Source organism: Pan paniscus, chromosome 19, assembly GCF_029289425.2.
Source record: "Pan paniscus chromosome 19, NHGRI_mPanPan1-v2.0_pri, whole genome shotgun sequence".
Lineage (NCBI taxonomy): Eukaryota > Metazoa > Chordata > Mammalia > Primates > Hominidae > Pan > Pan paniscus.
In genome coordinates, this window is record NC_073268.2 from 26,776,359 (window position 1) to 26,796,259 (window position 19,901).

The 19,901-nt window shown below is 46.1% G+C and overlaps 2 protein-coding genes across 5 annotated transcripts; one reads left to right on the forward strand and one right to left on the reverse strand.

The window, feature by feature from the left end:
• Positions 1-10,053: 10,053 nt before the first annotated feature.
• Positions 10,054-12,664, forward strand: LOC100991964 (C-C motif chemokine 4). Of its 4 annotated transcripts, XM_034942008.4 has the most exons (4): positions 10,089-10,226; positions 10,811-11,006; positions 11,565-11,679; positions 12,273-12,664. In XM_034942008.4, exons 2-4 carry the CDS (start codon positions 10,931-10,933, stop codon positions 12,358-12,360), a joined length of 279 nt encoding a protein of 92 aa, XP_034797899.1. In that variant the 5' UTR covers positions 10,089-10,226; positions 10,811-10,930; the 3' UTR covers positions 12,361-12,664. The 4 variants fall into 4 exon arrangements, with proteins under 4 accessions (XP_003818008.2, XP_034797899.1, XP_057156309.1 ...); XM_003817960.8 differs by having other exon boundaries at positions 10,054-11,006; XM_057300326.2 differs by lacking the exon at positions 12,273-12,664 and adding an exon at positions 12,104-12,255 and having other exon boundaries at positions 10,169-11,006.
• A 3,166-nt stretch (positions 12,665-15,830) lies between these two features.
• On the reverse strand, positions 15,831-19,555 carry LOC117976438 (translation initiation factor IF-2). The gene is made up of 4 exons (XM_055102212.2): positions 19,351-19,555; positions 18,546-19,258; positions 17,705-17,892; positions 15,831-16,564 (listed from the first exon to the last, which is right to left on the reverse strand). Exons 1-3 carry the CDS (start codon positions 19,553-19,555, stop codon positions 17,872-17,874), a joined length of 939 nt encoding a protein of 312 aa, XP_054958187.1. The 3' UTR covers positions 15,831-16,564; positions 17,705-17,871.
• Between the last annotated feature and the right edge of the window lie 346 nt (positions 19,556-19,901).

Below are 19,901 nucleotides of genomic sequence, written 5' to 3' on the forward strand. Positions count from 1 at the left end.
TGGAGTAAAATATAGTTGCACGCATAGCATTTGCTTAATTTATATACGTTGAATGAATAATATAAGGGAGATGTAGGACGGGGTTGAGTTGGGAGGGTCTTAGACATTTCCTAGGTGGTAAATTGATGTTCCCAGTTGAAATGACGTACCCAGGGTCATGCAGATGGAATTGGTCAGTTTTATATTCCACTGTCTGTGTTAGTTACCAGTGTATCTCCAGTGATAACCACAGTGCCTGACATATAGTGAAGCTTAATATCTATTTGATGAATAAATAAATCACTGATTTGACTAACAATATGTGTTATGCCTGAACTCTCACTATGGAGTTGAAATACTAATGGGAAGGGTAGGATAAGAAAGGCCATGGTGAGTGGGAACGGGGAGAGGATCAGGAAAAACAACTAATGGGTACTAGACTTAATACCTGGGTGATGAAATCATTTGTACACCAAACCCCCATGACACAAGTTTACCTATGTAACAAACCTGCACATACATCTCTGAACTTAAAATAAAAGAAACACACACATACACACACACACACAATCAGGAGAGACAGTCAGAAGCGTGACAGGTCTCCAGAGCCAAGGAAGAATTTTTAAATAAAATGAGAATTGAAGCCAGGCACGGTGGCTCATGCCTGTAATCCCAGCACTTTGGGAGGCTGAGGCAGGCAGATCTCCTGAGGCCAGGAGTTTGAGACCAGCCTGGTCAACATGGTGAAACCCTGTCTCTACTAAAAATACAAAAAATTAGCTAGGCGTGGTGGCACGTGCCTGTAGTCCCAGCTACTCGGGAGGCTGAGGCAGGAGAATCACCTGAACCCAGGATGCTGCAGTGAGCTGAGATCGCACCACTGCACTCCAGCCTAGGCGACAGAGCGAGACTCCGTCTCAAAAAAAAAAAAAAAAAAAAAAAAAAAAAAGAATTGAGGGTCCCAATAAAGATACAATTTGAAAGAGAAATGTAAATTAAACTTATATAAAGAAGTTTTCAGTAACTTGGATCTAAAAGTTTATGATTTGCTTTAAAGATAAAGGAAAGAAAGAAAGAAGAAAGAGAAGAAAGAAAAATGAAAGAAAGATCAAAGAAAGAAAGAAGCAAAGAAGGAAGGAGAGAGAGAAAGAAAAGAAAAGAGAAAAAGGCCATGGTGTCACAGTTTTGATCTTTGGGAAACTGACCACCCAAGGTTCCTTAGGTGGTGGTGACAGAAAGTAGCCAGCAGTCAACACCATGGACCCTTCAGCATGGAGGGATTTGATTTGTGTCCCAGCGTTCTGGCTCATTTCAGCCTCTGCGAGGCCCCACCTCAGTCCAGCAGAGCGTCCCAGTCCGCAGTGCAGGGAATCCTGGCTGGGCAGTTTGTCCTCTGCGGCGTCTTTGCCTTGCACTGCTCAGCTTGCCTCCCCACTGTGTGCTGCTGCCTGTGCTCTCCAGTGCGGAGCATTGCTTTCCTTCAGATTCTGGCCCCAAGGCTCCACTTCCCCAAGTGTCACCCTCCGCTATCTCCTTTGGCAGCAGGCGCCCCAGGGATGCGTTCACTGATGATGACACCCTCTTTGGCCCAGCTTTGGCCTCCTTTCCTCATATGTGGTCTGCGTGGTCAGGTTGCAGCAGGTGTGGGCCCCACCTTTCATGCAGGCAGAAGCAGCAGCCTGGAGTCCCCTGTCTAGTATCTTAGACAGACAATGTCTCATTGACACAGCCCCTTCTTTCTGCAGCCAGCCCCTTGTTTCCCGTCCTGAGTCCTTGTTATTTTCTCTAGCCATTTCTTGCATGTGTGCAGTAGGTCAGGGCGTATGTCTTGGTACTGGATCCGATCCCTCTCCTGGTCCCTTGCCCCTTCTTCCATATTCTCTACCCAATAAAAAGTGCCTCTTCCTATCAGTCTTCCAGTCCAGAAAGCTGAGAGTCACCCTTGTCTCCTCTTTCTCTGTCATCTCCTACAGCTATTCAATCACCAACTCTAGTCTACATTCAATTTTACGTGCATCTGCCTCTCACCATTCCCACTGCCTCTGTCTTAGGTCAGGTTCTTATGGATTCTCACCATGACAACTAGAAGAGGGTCCTAGCAACTGCTTTTTCTTCTACTTTTGTCTCTAATTTATTTATTTATTTTGAGACAAGGTCTCACTCTGTGGCCCAGGCTGGAGTGTAATGGCTCGATCTTGGCTCACTGCAACCTTGGTCTCCCAGGTCAAGCAATTCTTGTGTCTCAGCCTCCCAAGTAGCTGGGATTACAGGCATGTGGCACCACACCCAGGTAATGTTTTGTATTTTTCGTGGAGACGGAGTTTCACCATGTTGGCCAGGCTGGTCTTGAACTCCTGGTCTCAAGTGATCTGCCTGCTTCAGCCTCCCAAAGTGCTGGGATTACAGGCATGAGCCACCATGCCCGGCCTAGTTTTGTCTCTTTTTAATCTATCTCACCATACAGCATCCAATATACTTTTGCTAAAGCTCAAATCAGTCTCTGTTTCTCTCCTTTTAAAATCTTGCAAACATTCTGCATCGTTTCTGACATGAAATGGAAGCGTCTCTGTAACCTGACCCCTGTCTACCTCTCTGGCCTCGTGACTTGCCTGCTGAGACTTCCTGAAAACCAAGACTCAGCCTTTTTGCACTACTTGTGGTTCCTTAAATGTGCAGCTCTCTACCTTGCTTTTAATGAAGGAGGTGCCCACTTGGTAAAGCACAATTTCACCTTCTTGTAAACCACAGGGCAGAGTGAAATGCTATGAATGTGGGCACATCCCGTGACAGCTGCAGGGATTCATATTTAGAACAATTAAGGAAAAACATTATGTAATTTCCCGTCTTTTCTTTTCTTGTTGTTGTTGTTTGTTTTTTTTTGACAGAGTCTCGCTCCGTCGCCCAGGCTGGAGTGCAGTGGGGGCGATCTCAGCTCACTGCAACCTCCGCCTCCCCTTCCCCCTCCCCCTGGGTTCAAGTGATTCTCCTGCCTCAGCCTCCCGAGTAGCTGTGATTACAGGCATGTGCCACCATGCCTGGCTAATTTTTGCATTTTTAGTAGAGACAGGGTTTCACCATGTTGGCCAGGATGGTCCCGAACTGGCCTCAAGTGATCTGCCCACCTCAGCCTCCCAAAGTGCTACAATTACAGGCATGAGCCAGCAAACCCAGCATGTAATTCCCCAAATTTTCTAAGAAAAAGAGAGAAATCCATGGATCTTGCTGTTCAAAGACATGCAAAATGCAAAACAGAAAAGACATTTTACACCAGAATAACAGAAACTTTGGTTGTTATGCTTTTAACATAAATTTATAATACAGCACACTTCCCTTTTCTGATTTATTCATGCTCTAGAGCCAGACTTCTTGGCTTCAGTTTCAAATCTGCTGTGTGTCAGCTGTGTGTTTTTCCATAAGTTACGTACCTCTCTGTGCTTCAGTTTCTTCGTGTGTGAAAGGGGATAGTTACAGCACTTAACTCAGAGGGCCACTGTGAGGATTAAATGCATTAATACCTGTGAAAGGCCGAGAACATTACTGGTTCATAGTAAGTGCTATCTACTATTATTACTATTACCATTTTATTATTATTGAAATATTTCAATACCTCCATTTTATATCCGAAACAAGTGCAGGTCTCTTGTTCTTTGCCTGGATACCCCTATCCCTGTCTTTGCCTGGCTAATTTCAGTTTAACCTATAATAGAGAAAAGTTAGAGCAATGTAAATGGACTGATGTGAATGATTAAATACAACTTTTGGTATATCTATGCAATAAAATATCATGTGTATATTCATGCCATTTTTGAGTAATATTTAAGTTTGTAATGACACAGAAGAAGACTAAGTAGCAATAATAAGATATACTAGGTCATGAAAGAATATTAAGTACCAATAGTAAAATATAAAGCTAGGTACAGAATGATAGGGCAATTTTAATTTTCTTATATATGCTTCCCTATATTTTTTCAATTTTGTAAACGACCATGTATACTTTCTATAAAAGAAAAACAAACTGATATATATGTTAGTTATAAAGATATAGATATAATACATATATTAGTTATATATATTTTATTTATTTATTTATTTATTTATTTATTTATTTATTTATTTATTTTGAGACAGAGTCTCGCTCTGTCACCCAGGCTGGAGTGCAGTGGAGCTATCTCAGCTCACTGCCATCTCCACCTTCCAGTTTCGAGAGATTCTCATGCCTCAGCCTCCCGAGTAGCTGGGACTATAGGCATGTGCCACCACACCAAACTAAGTTTTTGTATTTTTAATAGACATGGGGTTTCACTATGTTGGCCAGGCTATTCTCAAACTCCTGACTCAGATGATCCACCCATCTCAGCCTCCGAAAGTGCTGGGATTATAGGCATGAGCCAGCACCCCTGGCCATAAATTTTTTTTCAAAAAGAAAAAAAAAAAACATCTCAAAATTTTTGGAAGCCCTCCATAACACTTCACTACCACCATCTAAAGTGCTTACCCTCGCCCTCGGACACAATGCCTGTCACACAGTAGGTACTCAATACAGCTTTACTGAATTATGTTCATCTCTTGCTGGAGTATTCCCTATCGCCTGCATGGAAAAAGGCCAGAAACAATTTGAAGGAAGATGCTTCACAAGGAATACTGAAAGTTTTCTTGACCTCATGAATGCTGGTGAGGCTTTACCCCTCTCTCAGGAATTTAACATCTCCTGAAGTTCCTGACCTCTACCTTTCACAACTAAGAGCAGGCTGTGGCGGTGACCAAGGTCCATTTCCATGGTAAGAAGAGTGGGGCTGGCCAGCTCTGTAGTCAGAGTGTGGCAGTCACTGATGAGCTGCTCCAACCGCTCACTGTCCTATGGAGGCAGAAATTTAAAAAATAAATATGCACTCATTCATTCCAAGAAAATAACAGGCAACAAAGGAGAAGAAGTTTTCCTCTGCCTAGCAAGCTCGCTTCAAGGACAGTTATAAGATAACGTTGTTTGAGAAGTCGAAGCCAAAGGAATGGGCTCCAGATACCCCGCCTCCATAACAAGCCTGAAGAAAAAAAAAGGGACAAATGTCTGTATTTAGCCAGTTCTGTTTTTCTTTCAGTGCAGCTGCAAGGCCACCAGCTAAGCAAGGCCACTAGTTATGCTATGCTATAGACTATGGGACCTATCATTATATGATTAACTGCTTTAGTTTTGCTTCTGTAAGCCTGCTTGTAAAACCCCACTCTGTCTTTGTTGAAATGCTCCAAATGCTCAGCTTTTTGGATATGAATTCACTGAGCCAGTGCACACCTTAAAATAAATATCCTCCTGTTCTCCCATATTGGTCTCTTCATTCCTCAGTTTACTACAGCATTACAGATTTCATCCTGAAGAATGCCGCACTCTGGATAATTGTGTACTTGTTTCTTCAATCCACAATTCAGCTTCTGCTCCCATTTCCCCCAAAGTGACTTGGATACCATACTGGCAAAACCACAGGATTTGCCTCGTCTTGGTTTCTTATCTTGGCAAAATGACCCTATGTTCCAGCTCCCCTTGGTTTTCCAGTCTCCACATTTGCCCTCCAGGAGTTCTCTAGTTCTAGGCATCCACCTCCTGGAGGCCACCTCTTGGCCCCAACACTCAGAGGTCTCCCCAACACTCTAGGAGAGGCCAGGATGTCCAGACTGACTGCCTCTCTACCCTGCTCCTCAGCACTTTGGTAATCTCTTCTGAGAGTCTGTTATTAACAGAGATTGCCTATATGTGTAATCTCAGAAGGTCATACCTGTAGAGGGACTCTGGTCATCTCTGAACTGGGAATTGTAGGCCTTGGGTCTTGACATGCATCCTGTGTGACCTTGATCAGGTCTTTTCACTTCTCTAGGTTTTGCTTTCCTATTCTGTACCGTGGCAAAACAGATCAGGGTCAGGTAAAACCACAGGCCACGGATATGCTGAGGAAAATGAAAAATACCAGGACATTTTCAAGGTCATGTTACTGCTGTGGCTGCTGGGCCTGTCTGCAGCCTGGGAGGTTGAGGACAACATGACAAGACAAATGTAAAAATGCCCAGAATGGAGTTATGAAGATAGTGGTGGTCAAGGATGTGGAGGGGGAACCTCTAAATGACCACAAGTGAGGGGGAAAGAAGGGCTTCCCTGCTCAGGGGTGAGGGGGTGGCCCTCTGAATGGAGCTCCCTGGAACCAAGGATGACCCTTGCTGTCACTTCCTGCAACCCTGAGCTAAAAACAGTTGAGTCCAAGAATAGTGTCCATTGTGATAAAACTACTGGATGCGTGGGTTGAGGGTGGGGGAGAAGGGGAAGTACCACACTATCAGGGCTGAGGAATCACCTTTTGGGTGGAATGTCAGAACACCCAGTTCATTCGTACTTGGTTTACTCATTTGGCTATATAGGGGTCCACATCTTGAGTCCATGTTACTCATCACATCCCCTCCATGGAGATAAGCATAAACAGTTTCTGCATCAAGGAGCTCACTTTCTAGTTGGGGAGGCAACCACAGGAATAGATAAATATGTCATAGGTGGTAAGAAGAAATAGTTCAGGAGACTGTAGGAGCACAGTGAAGGATACAGAGTTTACTTGGGAAAGAGATCAGGGAAGTTTCTCTAGAGAAGATGAACATCTTTTTTGTCATGTATTTGAGAATCATTTGTTTATTGGCTCTTCTTGGCTTTCCAGTCTCCACATTTGCCCTCCAGGAGTTCTAAATGGCACCAGTGTCTAAATCTTGTTGGGGGTGGGGGGTAAGTTAATATTGCTGAACAAAATGATACAAGTCCTTTTTACTCTCAGTGTGGACTTCCACTGGTGCAGACATAGTATTGTTGTTAGGATCTTCATGAAGATCCATCAAAACGTTTTACCCCCATGAGCCAAAGATCAGATCAAGGCGAGGAAACACAAGTCAACAGACAAACTCATTGTATGGCTCAGTGATGGCTAATCACCCATTTTATCAATCATTATTCTCCTGAAGCCCCAGAACAGGCTTCCTCCTAACCCCTCCACCCTGCTCATTCAGACAGCTGCTCTAGTGGGAATTGAGACTTAACTTGAAACTACTCATCTACAGCTGATAGACAGCCTTCTCCATCCTTCAGGCTTCCTGACACTTTGTTTCTTCCTTTGACATGACACTTAGCTTATTCCACCTCTTGGGATAGTTATTTCTGTCACTGTCAATGCCATCACTAGACATGGAACTCTTCAAAGGCAGGGATGGGGCTTCATTCAGCTCTGTCTGCCCTGACAAAGAGCAGATGGTTAGTACATTGGGTTGAACAAAAATGTCATAGATAACGAAGTCTGCGTGAATCCAGAGAACATGAAACACATACTGCTTCCCTTAAAGTGGGGTCCTTGATGCATGAAGATGAAACTGCACCAACTAGGAAAGGCCAGGAGAGGTACTAACACATCTGCTATCAGGCAACACGGAACATTACAGCTGGGGGCGAGGGTCTTGGAGAAGATCAGAACATTTGAAGCAAGAGCTGTACAAAGAAAAGGGGGAGAGAACAGATGAGAGAAGTGCAGCTTGTGTGTGAGGGTGGGGAGTGAGGGAGAATGCTGAGGTAGGATGACCTTGTACTTTGTTTAATGACCCTGAAGTACCCCAGGATGCTGCTCCAGCCTCTCCTGTGGCTCCCAGATGCTGTGGGTCCCTTTTTTTCTTAACTTGTATTTTAGGTTCAGGGCTACATGTGCAGGTTTGTTATATAGGTAAGTTGTGTGTTGCGGGGGGTTTGGTGTACAGATTATTTCATCACCCAGGTAATAAGCATAGTACCCAATAGGTAGTTTTTTTTATCCTCACCCTCCTCCCACCCTTCACCCTTAAGTAGGCCCTGGTGCCTGCTGTTCCCTTCTTTGTGTCCATGTGTACTCAATGTTTAGCTTCCACTTATAAGTGAGAACATGCAGTATTTGGTTTTCTGTTCCTGTGTTAGTTTGCTTAAGATAATGGCCTCCAGCTCCATCCATGTTGCTGCAAAGGGCATGATTTTGTTCTTTTTTTTATGACTGAGAAGTATTCCATTATATATATATATATATATATATATATATATATATCAAATTTTTTTTATCCAGTCTACCATCAGTGGGCATTTAGGTTGATTCCATGTCTTTGCTATTGTGAATACTGTTGTAATGAACATACATGTGCACATGTCTTTATGGTAGAATGATTTATATTCCTTTGGGTATATACCCAATAATGGGATTGCTGGGTTGAATGGTAATTCTGTTTTAAGTTCTTTGAGAAATCGCCAAACTGCTTCCCACAATGGCTGAACTAATTTACATTCCCACCAGCAGTGTATAAGTGTTCCTTTTCTCCACAGCCTCACCAACATCTGTTATTTTTTGACTTTTTAAAAATAGCCATCCTGACTGGTTTGAGATGGTATCTCATTGTGGTTTTAATTTGCATTTCTCTAATGATTAGTGGTGTTGAGCATTTTTTGTATGTTTCTTGGCCACGTGTTTGTCTTCTTTTGAAATGTGTCTGTTTATGTTCAATGCCCACGTTTTAACGGAGTTGTTTGTTTTTTGCTTGTACATGTGTTTAAATTCCCTATAGATTCTGGATATTAGACCTTTGTGAGATACATAGTTTGTAAATATTTTCTCCCATTCTGTAGGTTATCTCTTTACTCTGCTGATAATTTCTTTTGCTGTGCAGAAGCTCTTTAGTTTAATTAGATCCCATTTGTCAGTTTTTGGTTTTGTTGTGATTTGTTTTTGGCATCTTCATCATGAAATATCTGCCAGATCCTATGCCCAGAATGGTATTGTCTAGGTTATCTTACAGGTATCATATTTTTATAGTTTTATATTTTAGGTTTTACCTTTAAGTCTTCAACCCATTGTGAGTTGATTTTTACAGATGGTGTAAGGAAGGGGTCCAGTTTCAATCTTTTGCATACGGCTAGCCCGTTATCCCAGTACCATTTATTGACTGGGAAGTCCTTTCCCTGTTGCTTGTTTTTGTTAACTTTGTCAAAGATCGGATGGTTGCAGGTATGCAGCATTATTTCTGAGCTCTCTATTTTGTTCTATTGGTCTATGAGTCTGTTTTTGTACCAAAGCCATGCTGTTTTGGTTACTGCAGCCCTGTGGTATAGTTTGAAGTCATGGCTCCCTTTTTTTACTCTTCTTTTTTCTTTCTCAGAGAAGAGCAGGTAACAATGTGGGGTTAAAGGTGAGCAGTTGGGTTGGAGTAGTAGAGCTAAAGGCAGATAGAGATCTTGATCCAATTATCCTCATTCCCTTCATTTGTCCAACCTTGCACACTCCTGTATGCAGGGCCTTTGTAAGCTTCACCTTCTGTACAGGTGCCCAGCAACTGTCAAACCAGCCAGGGCTTAACATGAGCATGGGCATTCCCTATGGACTGGCTGGGACACACCCACATCCTTAGATTACACATTTTGCCTGTAACATAGATAAACTCATTACTAGGTATATAATTCTGTTTTGTTTTGTTTTGCTTTGCTTTGCTTTGTTTTTGGGACAGGGTCTCGTTCTGTCAAACAAGCTGGAGTGCAGTGGCACAATCACCACTCACTGCAGCCTGGACTTTCCTGGGCTCAGGTGATCTTCCCACCTGAGCCTACTGAGCAGCTGGGACTACAGGTGTGTATCACCACTCCCAGTCAAGTTTTTTTTTTGTGTGTATGTTTTTTATAGAGACAGTGTTTCACCATGTTCCCCAGGCTGGTCTCAAACTTCTGGGCTCAAGCAATCTGCCTGCCTTGACCTCCCAAAGTGCTGGGTGTGAGGCCCTGTACCCAGCTCAATTCTGTTTTTATACTAGAAGAACATTCTCTATCTGGGTCTTCCAAACTTGATTCTTACTGGTTAATTTATCCTGTTCTTTTGCTGGTCCAAGAAAATATCTTGAAATCTTTATTTCTTCTCCGTTCCCTCCTTGTCCTAGGACAGACTAGCCCTATCCCTTCCCTGAATTAAGTCCGAATATAATCAGTCTTTGAGTGTGGAATAGCTCCTAGCAGTCTATCAGTCAACGGGTTCTCTTTGTGGTCACACTCTATGTTTATTCAGGAGACTACAGCATGGAAAGAAAATGGACTTTGGAGTCAGATGAATCTTGATTCAAATCTTGGCAGTGCCATTCATCAGCTCTGTGGCATTGAGCGCCATCAGTGGACCACTCTCTGATCCCCAATTGCCTTGTCTGTAAAATGAGATTAGACACCCCTGCTCAAGATTATGGTAAGATTATATATAATGTGTGTAACACAGCTTTCCCAGTGCCTGGTACAAGGTAAGTGTCCAATAAGAACTTACAAATGTTCCTGAGCCACCCTACTGGGTCCCTCCACACATCCAATGCTGGACTCTTCATGCCCAAGGAAACATATAGGGCACAAAAGTCAGTGGCACTCAGCTCAGCAGAAGAAGGCACAGGAAGGGGATAGGGGAGTCCTGGCTCCCACTTTGTTCTTGGGGCCAGGACTGTGGCCAGCCTGGAAAGACTGGCATGAACCCTCCAGCATCTGGGGGTGCCAGCCACCAAGAGCAGCACAGTTCTTGTCAACAAGCCACTTGTAGCAGGTGTGAACATTTCATCTTTTCCTCTGGGGTTTGCAACTCTCTCCCCAGTCTCGGTCACTGCCTTTGGTTGTACCACTTCCCTTTTCTTCTCGCCTGCACCTCCCTCATCTTTCCTCTATGATGACATCGCCCTGGGGAAGAGAAGCTGAGAGGAACTCCTCACTCAGCTAGCTTCAGGAGCATGACATCATCTCTACCATGGAAATTCCACTCACTCTCCTGTGCCCCCACATTTGTCCTAGGCCTCAGAGTCCCTATAAAGAGAGATTCCCAAGTCAGTATCAGCACAGGACACAGCTGGGTTCTGAAGCGTCTGAGTTCTGCAGCCTCACCTCTGAGAAAACCTCTTTTCCACCAATACCATGAAGCTCTGCATGACTGTCCTGTCTCTCCTCATGCTAGTAGCTGCCTTCTGCTCTCCAGCACTCTCAGCACCAAGTAAGTCTACTTTTGCAGCTGCTATTTCGAGTCAAGGTCTAGGCAGAGTCCTTTTTTCTAGTCATGGCTGGCAAACAGTGGGATCTGGGGATGGGACAAAAGGCAGCTAGGAAGATTGCCATGTAGTCTGCTGCTAAATGTAGAGTCTAGTAGATATTCAGTAACATTCAAGTTCCTATTTTCTTAAGAATTAGCAACCAGCAGAGGAGAACGATGGGCTGGAAGTCAGACTGTTGAATTGGCTCTGCCTTTAATTATTTGTTCAAGCAAGCCCCTGTCCCTCTCTGTGCCTTGGTTTCCCCATCTGTCATATGAAGGGAGTGCGATGTGTTCTGAGACTGAATCCAGTTCCAATCTTCTAGATTTCTTTCTCGTTCTTCTCTGAAGATCCACTATTCAGAATAAGACTCCTGCTCATGTTAGGTGGGAATGGATACAAGGGACCATATTTGGGGTTCTGGTAGCTCCACAGGGATGCTCAATGAAGATGCAAAATTAGAAGTCAAAATAAACAGCTCCCACGGGCAGTGTTGATCTCACCCTGGCCTTTCCTTTCAGTGGGCTCAGACCCTCCCACCGCCTGCTGCTTTTCTTACACCGCGAAGAAGCTTCCTCGCAACTTTGTGGTAGATTACTATGAGACCAGCAGCCTCTGCTCCCAGCCAGCTGTGGTGTGAGTATCAACCCCTGGGCTGCCCTGGGAGGCAAGGGTGAGGGCTGGATTTTTAAAGGGGGCCTGTTTTGGGGAGCGGGTGATTGAGCGTTGGGGAGGCAGCTCTCAGGGCTGAAGCCTTCCCTGAGAGCAGTGAGGTCACAGGTCATGAACTCACTTTTCAAGTGCTGAAGGCGGCAGAGTGGGAGCCGAGAGAGAAGGGGGTTCCTGGGGAGGAAGTTATTCAGAGGACAGGGAAGCAGGGGAAGGCAGACAGGTCCCGTGAGATATGGACCGATTCCTTAAACCATGCTAGAAAGACATGTGGAAAAGTCACTGCCAGGCTGGCAGGGAATGGGGCAATCTATTCATACTGATTGCAATGCCCATTGGTTCCTAATCTGGGCAACCCCTGGGGCCCACAGCTAAATCCAGTGAGTGGAAGTTACAGGGAGTCTGCTTCCAGTGCTGCTCCAGGAAGGATCCCATCCACCAGAGCTGCCCCACATGGACCATGGTCAGGCAGAGGAAGATGCCTACCACAGGCAAGGGATAAAGCCAGATGACCTCAAAGGTCCCATGGGATTCTAATCTGTCTGCTCCTTGTTCTACAGATTCCAAACCAAAAGAGGCAAGCAAGTCTGCGCTGACCCCAGTGAGTCCTGGGTCCAGGAGTACGTGTATGACCTGGAACTGAACTGAGCTGCTCAGAGACAGGAAGTCTTCAGGGAAGGTCAACTGAGCCTGGATGCTTCTCCATGAGCCGCATCTCCTCCACACTCAGGACTCCTCTCCGCAGTTCCTGTCCCTTCTCTTAATTTAATCTCTTTTATGTGCTGTATTATTGTATTAGGTGTTATTTCCATTATTTATATTAGTTTAGCCAAAGGATAAGTGTCCCCTATGGGGATGGTCCACTGTCACTGTTTCTCTGCTGTTGCAAATACATGGATAACACCGTTAATTCCATGTGTTTTCATAATAAAACTTTAAAATGAAATGCAAACAGTTTCTTTGTGATTTTAATTTGATTTGGGGGTAAAAGGAATTGCCTGGTACCATTGGGCGGTGGGGCAAGCTACAGTTTCCAAAAGCAGTAAGAATGCGCAATTGCTGAGTCCTTAATATGAGCTCTGGGCTGAACACTCTTAATACATGATCTCACTGCGTACTTTCAACAGGGGTTTTAACACCCTTATGAAGTAGGGACTGTTGCCCCCAGTTTCACAGTTAAGGAAACAGAGGCACAGAGAGGTGAAGTGACTTGCTGAGGCTAGTAGGTCTGCTTGGGGAGTGTCATGAAAAAATGCCTTTAAAAAGGAGGTTATCATTTCAACATCTTGGGGGGGAGTTGTAAAGAGGGGAAGCAGCACAGCAAAGGCGGAAGAAGAGTGAGAAAAGTGACTTCATCATATTATTATCAGCATAACATTGGGAAAGTCATCTTGCCTTATTAGACCTCAGTGTTCACACGTGTGAAATGTAGATAATATTAACCCCTTCGAAGGGCTGTTACGAGGTGATGTGTAAAGCACCCATCATGGGACTGGGCACCTGGAAGATTCTCTCCTTCCCCCTCTGAGCCTCAGCCTTTTCACTTAAAATGGACCTAACAATTGTCAGGATCATCATGAGGATTAGATTAGTTAGTTGACAGATCAGCACTCTAAAGCCCAAGTTACTGTGAAGTGTTGTCATGATGACAGAAGGATGGAGGTCTGGTTTTGTTTGGAAGTGTTGCAGGAGTAACCTAAAGCCACTTCTACTTAATTATCCTTCAATCAGTACTCCCATTCCATGGGTCAGAGACTACATGGCTCTGAAATTGAATTACATGCACAATAAAGCCTGATCCACAGGACATAGACTCATGGTCTACTAAAGCTAAAAGGAAACTTTAGACCATGTGGTCCAACCCTCTCATTTTATGGAAACTGAGGGAGAAGGCCTGGGAAGTAACTTGCCACATGCCACTCAACGAGTACATAGCAGAGCAGGACCCTGGCCAGTGCCAGCTCCCAAGCTCAGGCCCTTTCCTGCACACATTCCCTAGTGACGCACCTCTGTGGTCCTCAAAAGGGAGACCGGTTGAGTAAGGACAAGGCAGAGACTACCTTGAAAATCATTTGAGTGTTCTTAGTCCTGTGCAAAAGCAGAATTGGGGCCCTGCACTTCTCTGGGGTCAACAGACACAATTCCTTTCCTTGTCCTGCCCTTAGTCACCTCCGTCATTCCAGAGCCCCAGTGGAAACTTCCTTCAGATTCTGCGGGCACTGAGAGAAGGAGGTTAGGGGGCAGAGCTGATCCAAAACAGGTGTGGGAAGAGGCTAGCAGCAAAGAATGTGCCTGGCCATAGTTTCTGCTTTCATTTGCCTAGATCTGAGCTATCTAATATGTTAGCCACTGGCCAAAGCGGCTATTTACATTTTCATTACATTTAATTAAAATGAAATAAAATTTGAAATTTAGTTCCTGAGTCACACTAGTCACATTTCAAGTGCTCAGTAGACCTTGGTAACATGGCTAGTTACCAGGTTAGACAGCATGCATTATGGACTTTCTGTCCATCATTGCAGAAAGTTCTGTTGGAGAGCAGTCTCCTAGAATGTTCTCAGAGCCTAAAGAGAGTGAAGGGAGGAGCAGTTGGGATGGTCTGTAAGATTAGGGTGCAGATTTGGAGAAAGATACACAATTCTATTCTGAGGGGACGGGATGGGAGAGAGAATGGATGACCCCAAGCCACAGACAAGGTATAGATCACTATGGTAGCTGAATAATGGCCCCCAAGACATCCACATCCTATTCCCCAGAACCTGTGAATGTCACTTTGTATGGCAAAAGGGACTTTGGAGATATGATCAAGTTATGGATCTTGAGATGGAGTGATTACCTTGAATTATCTGGTCAGGCCCTAAATGTAGTTGTGAGTGTCCTTATCAGAGGAAGGAAGAGAAAAATTTGGTAATAGAGGAGAAGGTAGCAATGTGACAGCAGAAGCAAGATGCTATGCCACTAGCTTGGAAGATGGAAGAAGAGGCCAGGAGTGAAGAGGTTTTAGGATGCAGCTCTAGAAGCTGCAAATGGCAAGGAAATTGTTCCTCCCCTAGAGCCTCCAAAGGGAGTGTCCCAGTGAATCTAATTTCAGACTTCTCACCTCCAGAACTTTTACAGAATAAATATGTGGTCATAAGACACTAAGTGTGTGGTAATTTTTTGCAGCAGCAAGGGTAGGAAACAAATACAACCACCAACTGATGTGTCACTGATAGTGACCCCCAATAGCTCAGTGTGGCAGGAAAGGGAGCATTCTAGAGGGTGAGCCAAATCTCCCTGCAGGAGGAACCCAGGGTGAGAGGGACACACCTCAAGGAGATGAACTATAATGAGGAGAGGCATTCCAAGAGGAGATCTGCTTCAGCAACTGAGTTCTGGGGCTGAGGCTTGATCCAGGGTCCAAGACCCTTAGGAAGCATGCCTCTTCTTGAGACATCTAGGGTGCTCTGAGGGGTCCTGGATTCCTGTCTGGGAAAGAATCCATCCTCTCATCTGTCAGATGCAGCCCAGAGCAGAGCCATGACCTGTCTCTGGTTCATTGTTAGTGAGCAGGCAGGGTTAGGGCCAGAATCCCGGTATCCTCCCTCATGATGGAGTCCCTTTCCCAATCCTCCCTACCCCTCAGCTAATGGAAAGGGAGGAGCTCAGCTCCACAGAGGCAAGGCCACCAGGGAAGGCTGCAGGAGACCAGGGCAGCCTCATGAAGAAATGCTTACCAGGAATTACAAACGGCAGAATGGAATCCTCGAAGTGGGGCAATGTGGGACTTCACCTGTTGCACAATATGAGACTGTTTTTTTCCTTTCTCCTCTTTTCATACAACTTCCTTTTCTCACCCTGGGCCCAGAGAGCTGGAATCTGCTTACTTGACGTTCCAGTTGAGGTTTCTCCAGGTTTCTGGGTGGGGGCAAAAGCCAGAACAGACAAAGCAGGACACTCAAAAGGAACTATGGATTATGGAGCAACTTCTAGGCATCCGGCCTATTTTCCTAGTCCTTGCAGTGCCCACCTCCCCCAGCTCACTCTCCATATGGGAGTCCATTTCCTTATGTACATGTTCCTTTAGGACATGTTCACGCAAACATGTCTTTATCCCCCATCCCACCTCAACCTGGAACCCTCCATCATGCTCCCATTGACACAGGCATTTTCCTCCAAGGAGGCCAGGAACCGAGCAAGCAGAGGCAGGGATCAAGGGAGCAAGATGAGCTGAGGATGGTGACATAGCCACAGTTCTTCCTGGAGGCTGAGACCAGAGACCAGCTGGCAGTCCTGTGCTGCAGTCTGCATTCACCCTTTATAGACTTGAGGGTCTTAGCGCCCTCTCTTTCCCACTTATCTCTACCTGTTCTCCCTTCTAAACTCCTTCTGTCTTGGGTTCCCACTGAGTCTAGCATACAGGAAAATAGAAGAAAAGAATTGAGAGACAAAATCGTGGCTGCATTTTTCTACCTTTTAAATAGTTTCATTTTTAGATACAGTCGACATTTTGAATATGTGGGATCCAAATCTGTGGATTCAACCGATGATGGATGGATAATATTTGGGGAAGAAAAAAACACAATAGGCCAGGTTTAGTGGCTCACACCTGTAATCCCAGCACTTTGGGAGGCTAAGGTGGGAGGAATATTTGAGCTTAGGCATTCTAGACCAGCTTGGGCAACATAACAAGACCCCTTCTCTACAAAAGTACCAAAATTAGCTGGGTGAGGTGGCACATGCTTGTAGTCCCAGCTACTTGGGAGGCTGAGGCAAGAGGATCGCTTGAGCCCAGGAGGTGGAAGTTACAAACAGCTGAGATGACATGACTGCACTCCAGCCTGGGCGCTAGAGCAATATGCTGTCTCAAAAACTAAAAAAGAGAAAAGAAAAACAAATAAAAGCAATGCAGTATAACAATGATCTACATTTACATTTATGAATAGCATTTACATTGTTTAGGTATTCTAAGTAATCTAGAGATTAAAGTATATGGGAGGATGTTCATAGGTTATGGGCGAATACTATGCTACATCAGAGACTAGAGCATGTGTAGATTTTGGAAGCCATGAGAATTCCTAGAACCAATCCCCTGTGGATACCAAGGGATGGCTCTACATGATAAGTGTGTAAAATATATATATTCAGAAGGAATGAGAAAATCAAAATTAATTTTTTTCAGGGAAGATGGGCTTGATGGGACTTGATGGAGGATGGTCTGGGAGACTATCCCCTTCTATGGAAACATTCCCAACTGGGAGACCAGCACAGCTGCAGGGAAATAATTTCTTCAGGCAGTGTTAGCAGCTTCTAAATCTCAGGACCCTATGTCCCTGGGCTCCTCAAGGAGACATTTGTTATTTACAGTGACTCCTGATTCATTTGCTTAGGGGGTCCTCTTGTCTTTCTGCTAGGGACTTGGAAAAGGAGAGAGGGCCTAGCCTCCCAGCCTACATCTTTCTCCTCTGCTGGTTGTTTCCTTGTGATCTTGTAAGTTAACACTTAATAAATCCCATATATATATGGGATTTATTAAGTGTTAACTTACACTTATATATATGTATATATATATGTGTTATATATATGTGTTATATAATATATACATATTAAATGTTAACTTACACATATATGATTTATTTGTGTATTTATATTATATATTTATATATATCCATATATATATATATATATATATATATATATATATATATATATATATCCTATTAGTTCTGTCCCTCTAAGAGAACCCTGACTAATCCAGATTTTGGTACCAGGAGTGGTTCTAGAGAAATGGAATATTAAGGGTGGAGTTCTTTCATTGGTTTTGGGTTTTCTAGAGTTGGCTGCTTAATATGGTTAGACCCCAAAATGCTAAGGACTCTACGTCTAATAGTATGGAGAACACTGATAGTCCTTGGTGTGAACTGTTTAGAGAGTTAAGCAAAGTAAATGCATTTGGCACTCCTGATTCACTGCTCATGAGAGGCAAGGAGTTTAGTGACTCTATACATAATACCTTTGACCATATGTGGAGAACCAAGGAACATAATGAAGCTGGTTGGTTGCTCCTGAGTTCAATAGACAAAGTGATGAAAGAAAACGATGAGCTCAGGGATTATGTCTCCTGGCTTCAGAAGCTGATACTGAGCCTCAAATCTGCTAAGATTGCCCTGAGTGAGACCCTTATCTCCTGTAGAGAAAGAGCTGAAATTGTGAAAAAACAAACACAAATTCTTATCATGCAAGTGGCTGACCTGCAACAAAAGGTGCACGTACAGACTCACAGGTGTCTACCGTCCTACCTCATGGGTATATCAACTCTCCAGCTTTGTGTCATAATCTTATTCAGAGAGACCTTGATCACTTTTTGCTTCTGAAAGATTATATATATATATATATATATATATATATATATATATATACATATAAGTCATTAACGAAGACAAATGAGCCACCATGGCTCAGGGCCTCCCATCTGCACTTCCAATGCCTGAGGGATACACCCCTAAGTGGACCCCTAAGCAGACCCCCAATCCTGGAGAGATGGGGGGTCTTCGCTCCGGGGGGCACTGGTCATCCCCACCTTCAGCTTCCGGTGGCACATTTGATGCTAGGGAAACTCCAGACTGGCAGCCTGCAGGCCCTGGTGAGTGCCCAGGCCCAGCGCATACACCCCTGTTGCTCAGGGGAGAGGCCCTGGAAAAGCCTGAACGGGACTCTCCCCAGGCAAGGTCCACATCCCAGGCAGGGCTGGGCTTTGACGCTGGTTTTCTGAGTGACACGGCGGGGGCCACAGCTGGGCTGGGGCTGGTGGGGTTGGGGAGGGGTCTCCCATCCCACCCCCACCCCACACAAACCGATTCCTTGCGGGACTGCGACCTCTTCCCGCCTCGGTTTCCCAGCCAGTCCCGGCCGGGCCGGACAGGCACCCTCGGGGGCGGGAAAAGGTGCCAGAGCGCCCGCCGGCCGGGCCTTAGCCCCGGGACTCCGGCGCTTGCCTGCTCCGTGGGGCTCGGGGCTCGGGGCTCGGTCCGGGAGGAGGGGGGTCCTTTCTGCTCCAGGACAGCTGGCGCGACCGGTGGGCAAAGGTCCGCGGCCCTGGAGAACGCCACGGCGGGGTCCACGGACACCAGAGGAGGAACCGCCAAGGTTTTTCCAAAGGACAAGCGGCCCGGCCCGGCGGTCCTCCTAGTTCTTCGGCCCGCGCGCCACCCGGGAGGCCGAACCGGCCCCAGCCCGGGGCCCCCTCTCCAGCCCGCCCCAGCCCCGACCCTCCGCTGCGGGGCCCTCACGGAGCGGCCGGCCAGCGGGGAGCGACTAGGCTGCCGGCTGCAAGGCGTGTCTCCCCGGGACGCAGCTCCGCCCTTCCCAGGAACACAAGCGGCTGCCCGCGCCTGAGCTCCCAAAGGGCTGGCGGGCAGGGAGCGGGCGCCGCGCCGGCTCCCCGGAGCCCAGCCCCGGAAACGGGACACCCACAGCGGGTGCCCCCAAACTTCCCACCTCTCTGGTCCGGTCTGGGGAGGGGTCGGGGCCGGGGCCGGTGGGCAGGGCGCGGAGAGCTCATGGAGCTCTTAGGGTCTGCGGCCTGGCGGCTGGGGGTTATGCCAAGGGAGAAAGCGACGACGCGATGGGGAGGGACCGAGAGCACCCCGAAGCCGGGACCATCAAGCCGGAGCCAGTGGAGGGGCGCGATGTCGGCGAGTTGGAAACTAACTGCAATCGTCCACTCGTAGCCTTCGGCGTCCGGCTCGTCCTCTGGCGGCTTGGCGGGCGGCTGCACAGGGCTGGACCTGTGTTGGATCCTCAGGCTCCGAAGATATGGTCCCCATCCTCGTCGTCGTGACACTCGGGACAAGTGGAGAGCCATCAGGACAGGGACCCACAGAACGCACACTCACATGTTCCTGCAGATGCCAGCACATGCTGGGCTCCGCTCTCACGGGACCCACGCAGGTGTGCAAGGACAATGTAAGTGCACACACACATGTGCAGACACGTAGTGGAAGCATCCACTCGCTCACACCTGTAGGACACACACACACACACATATGCACACATACAGCGTTGGTTGAGGATGCTGTAACACAGTACACCCCCAATGCACGTGCGCGTCCCCGCGTGCGCACACACACACACACACGTGATCCAGGGCACCCAGGGCAGAATCTTCCCCAAGCACCCCTAACAAGACGCACAAACATGCACCCATTGAA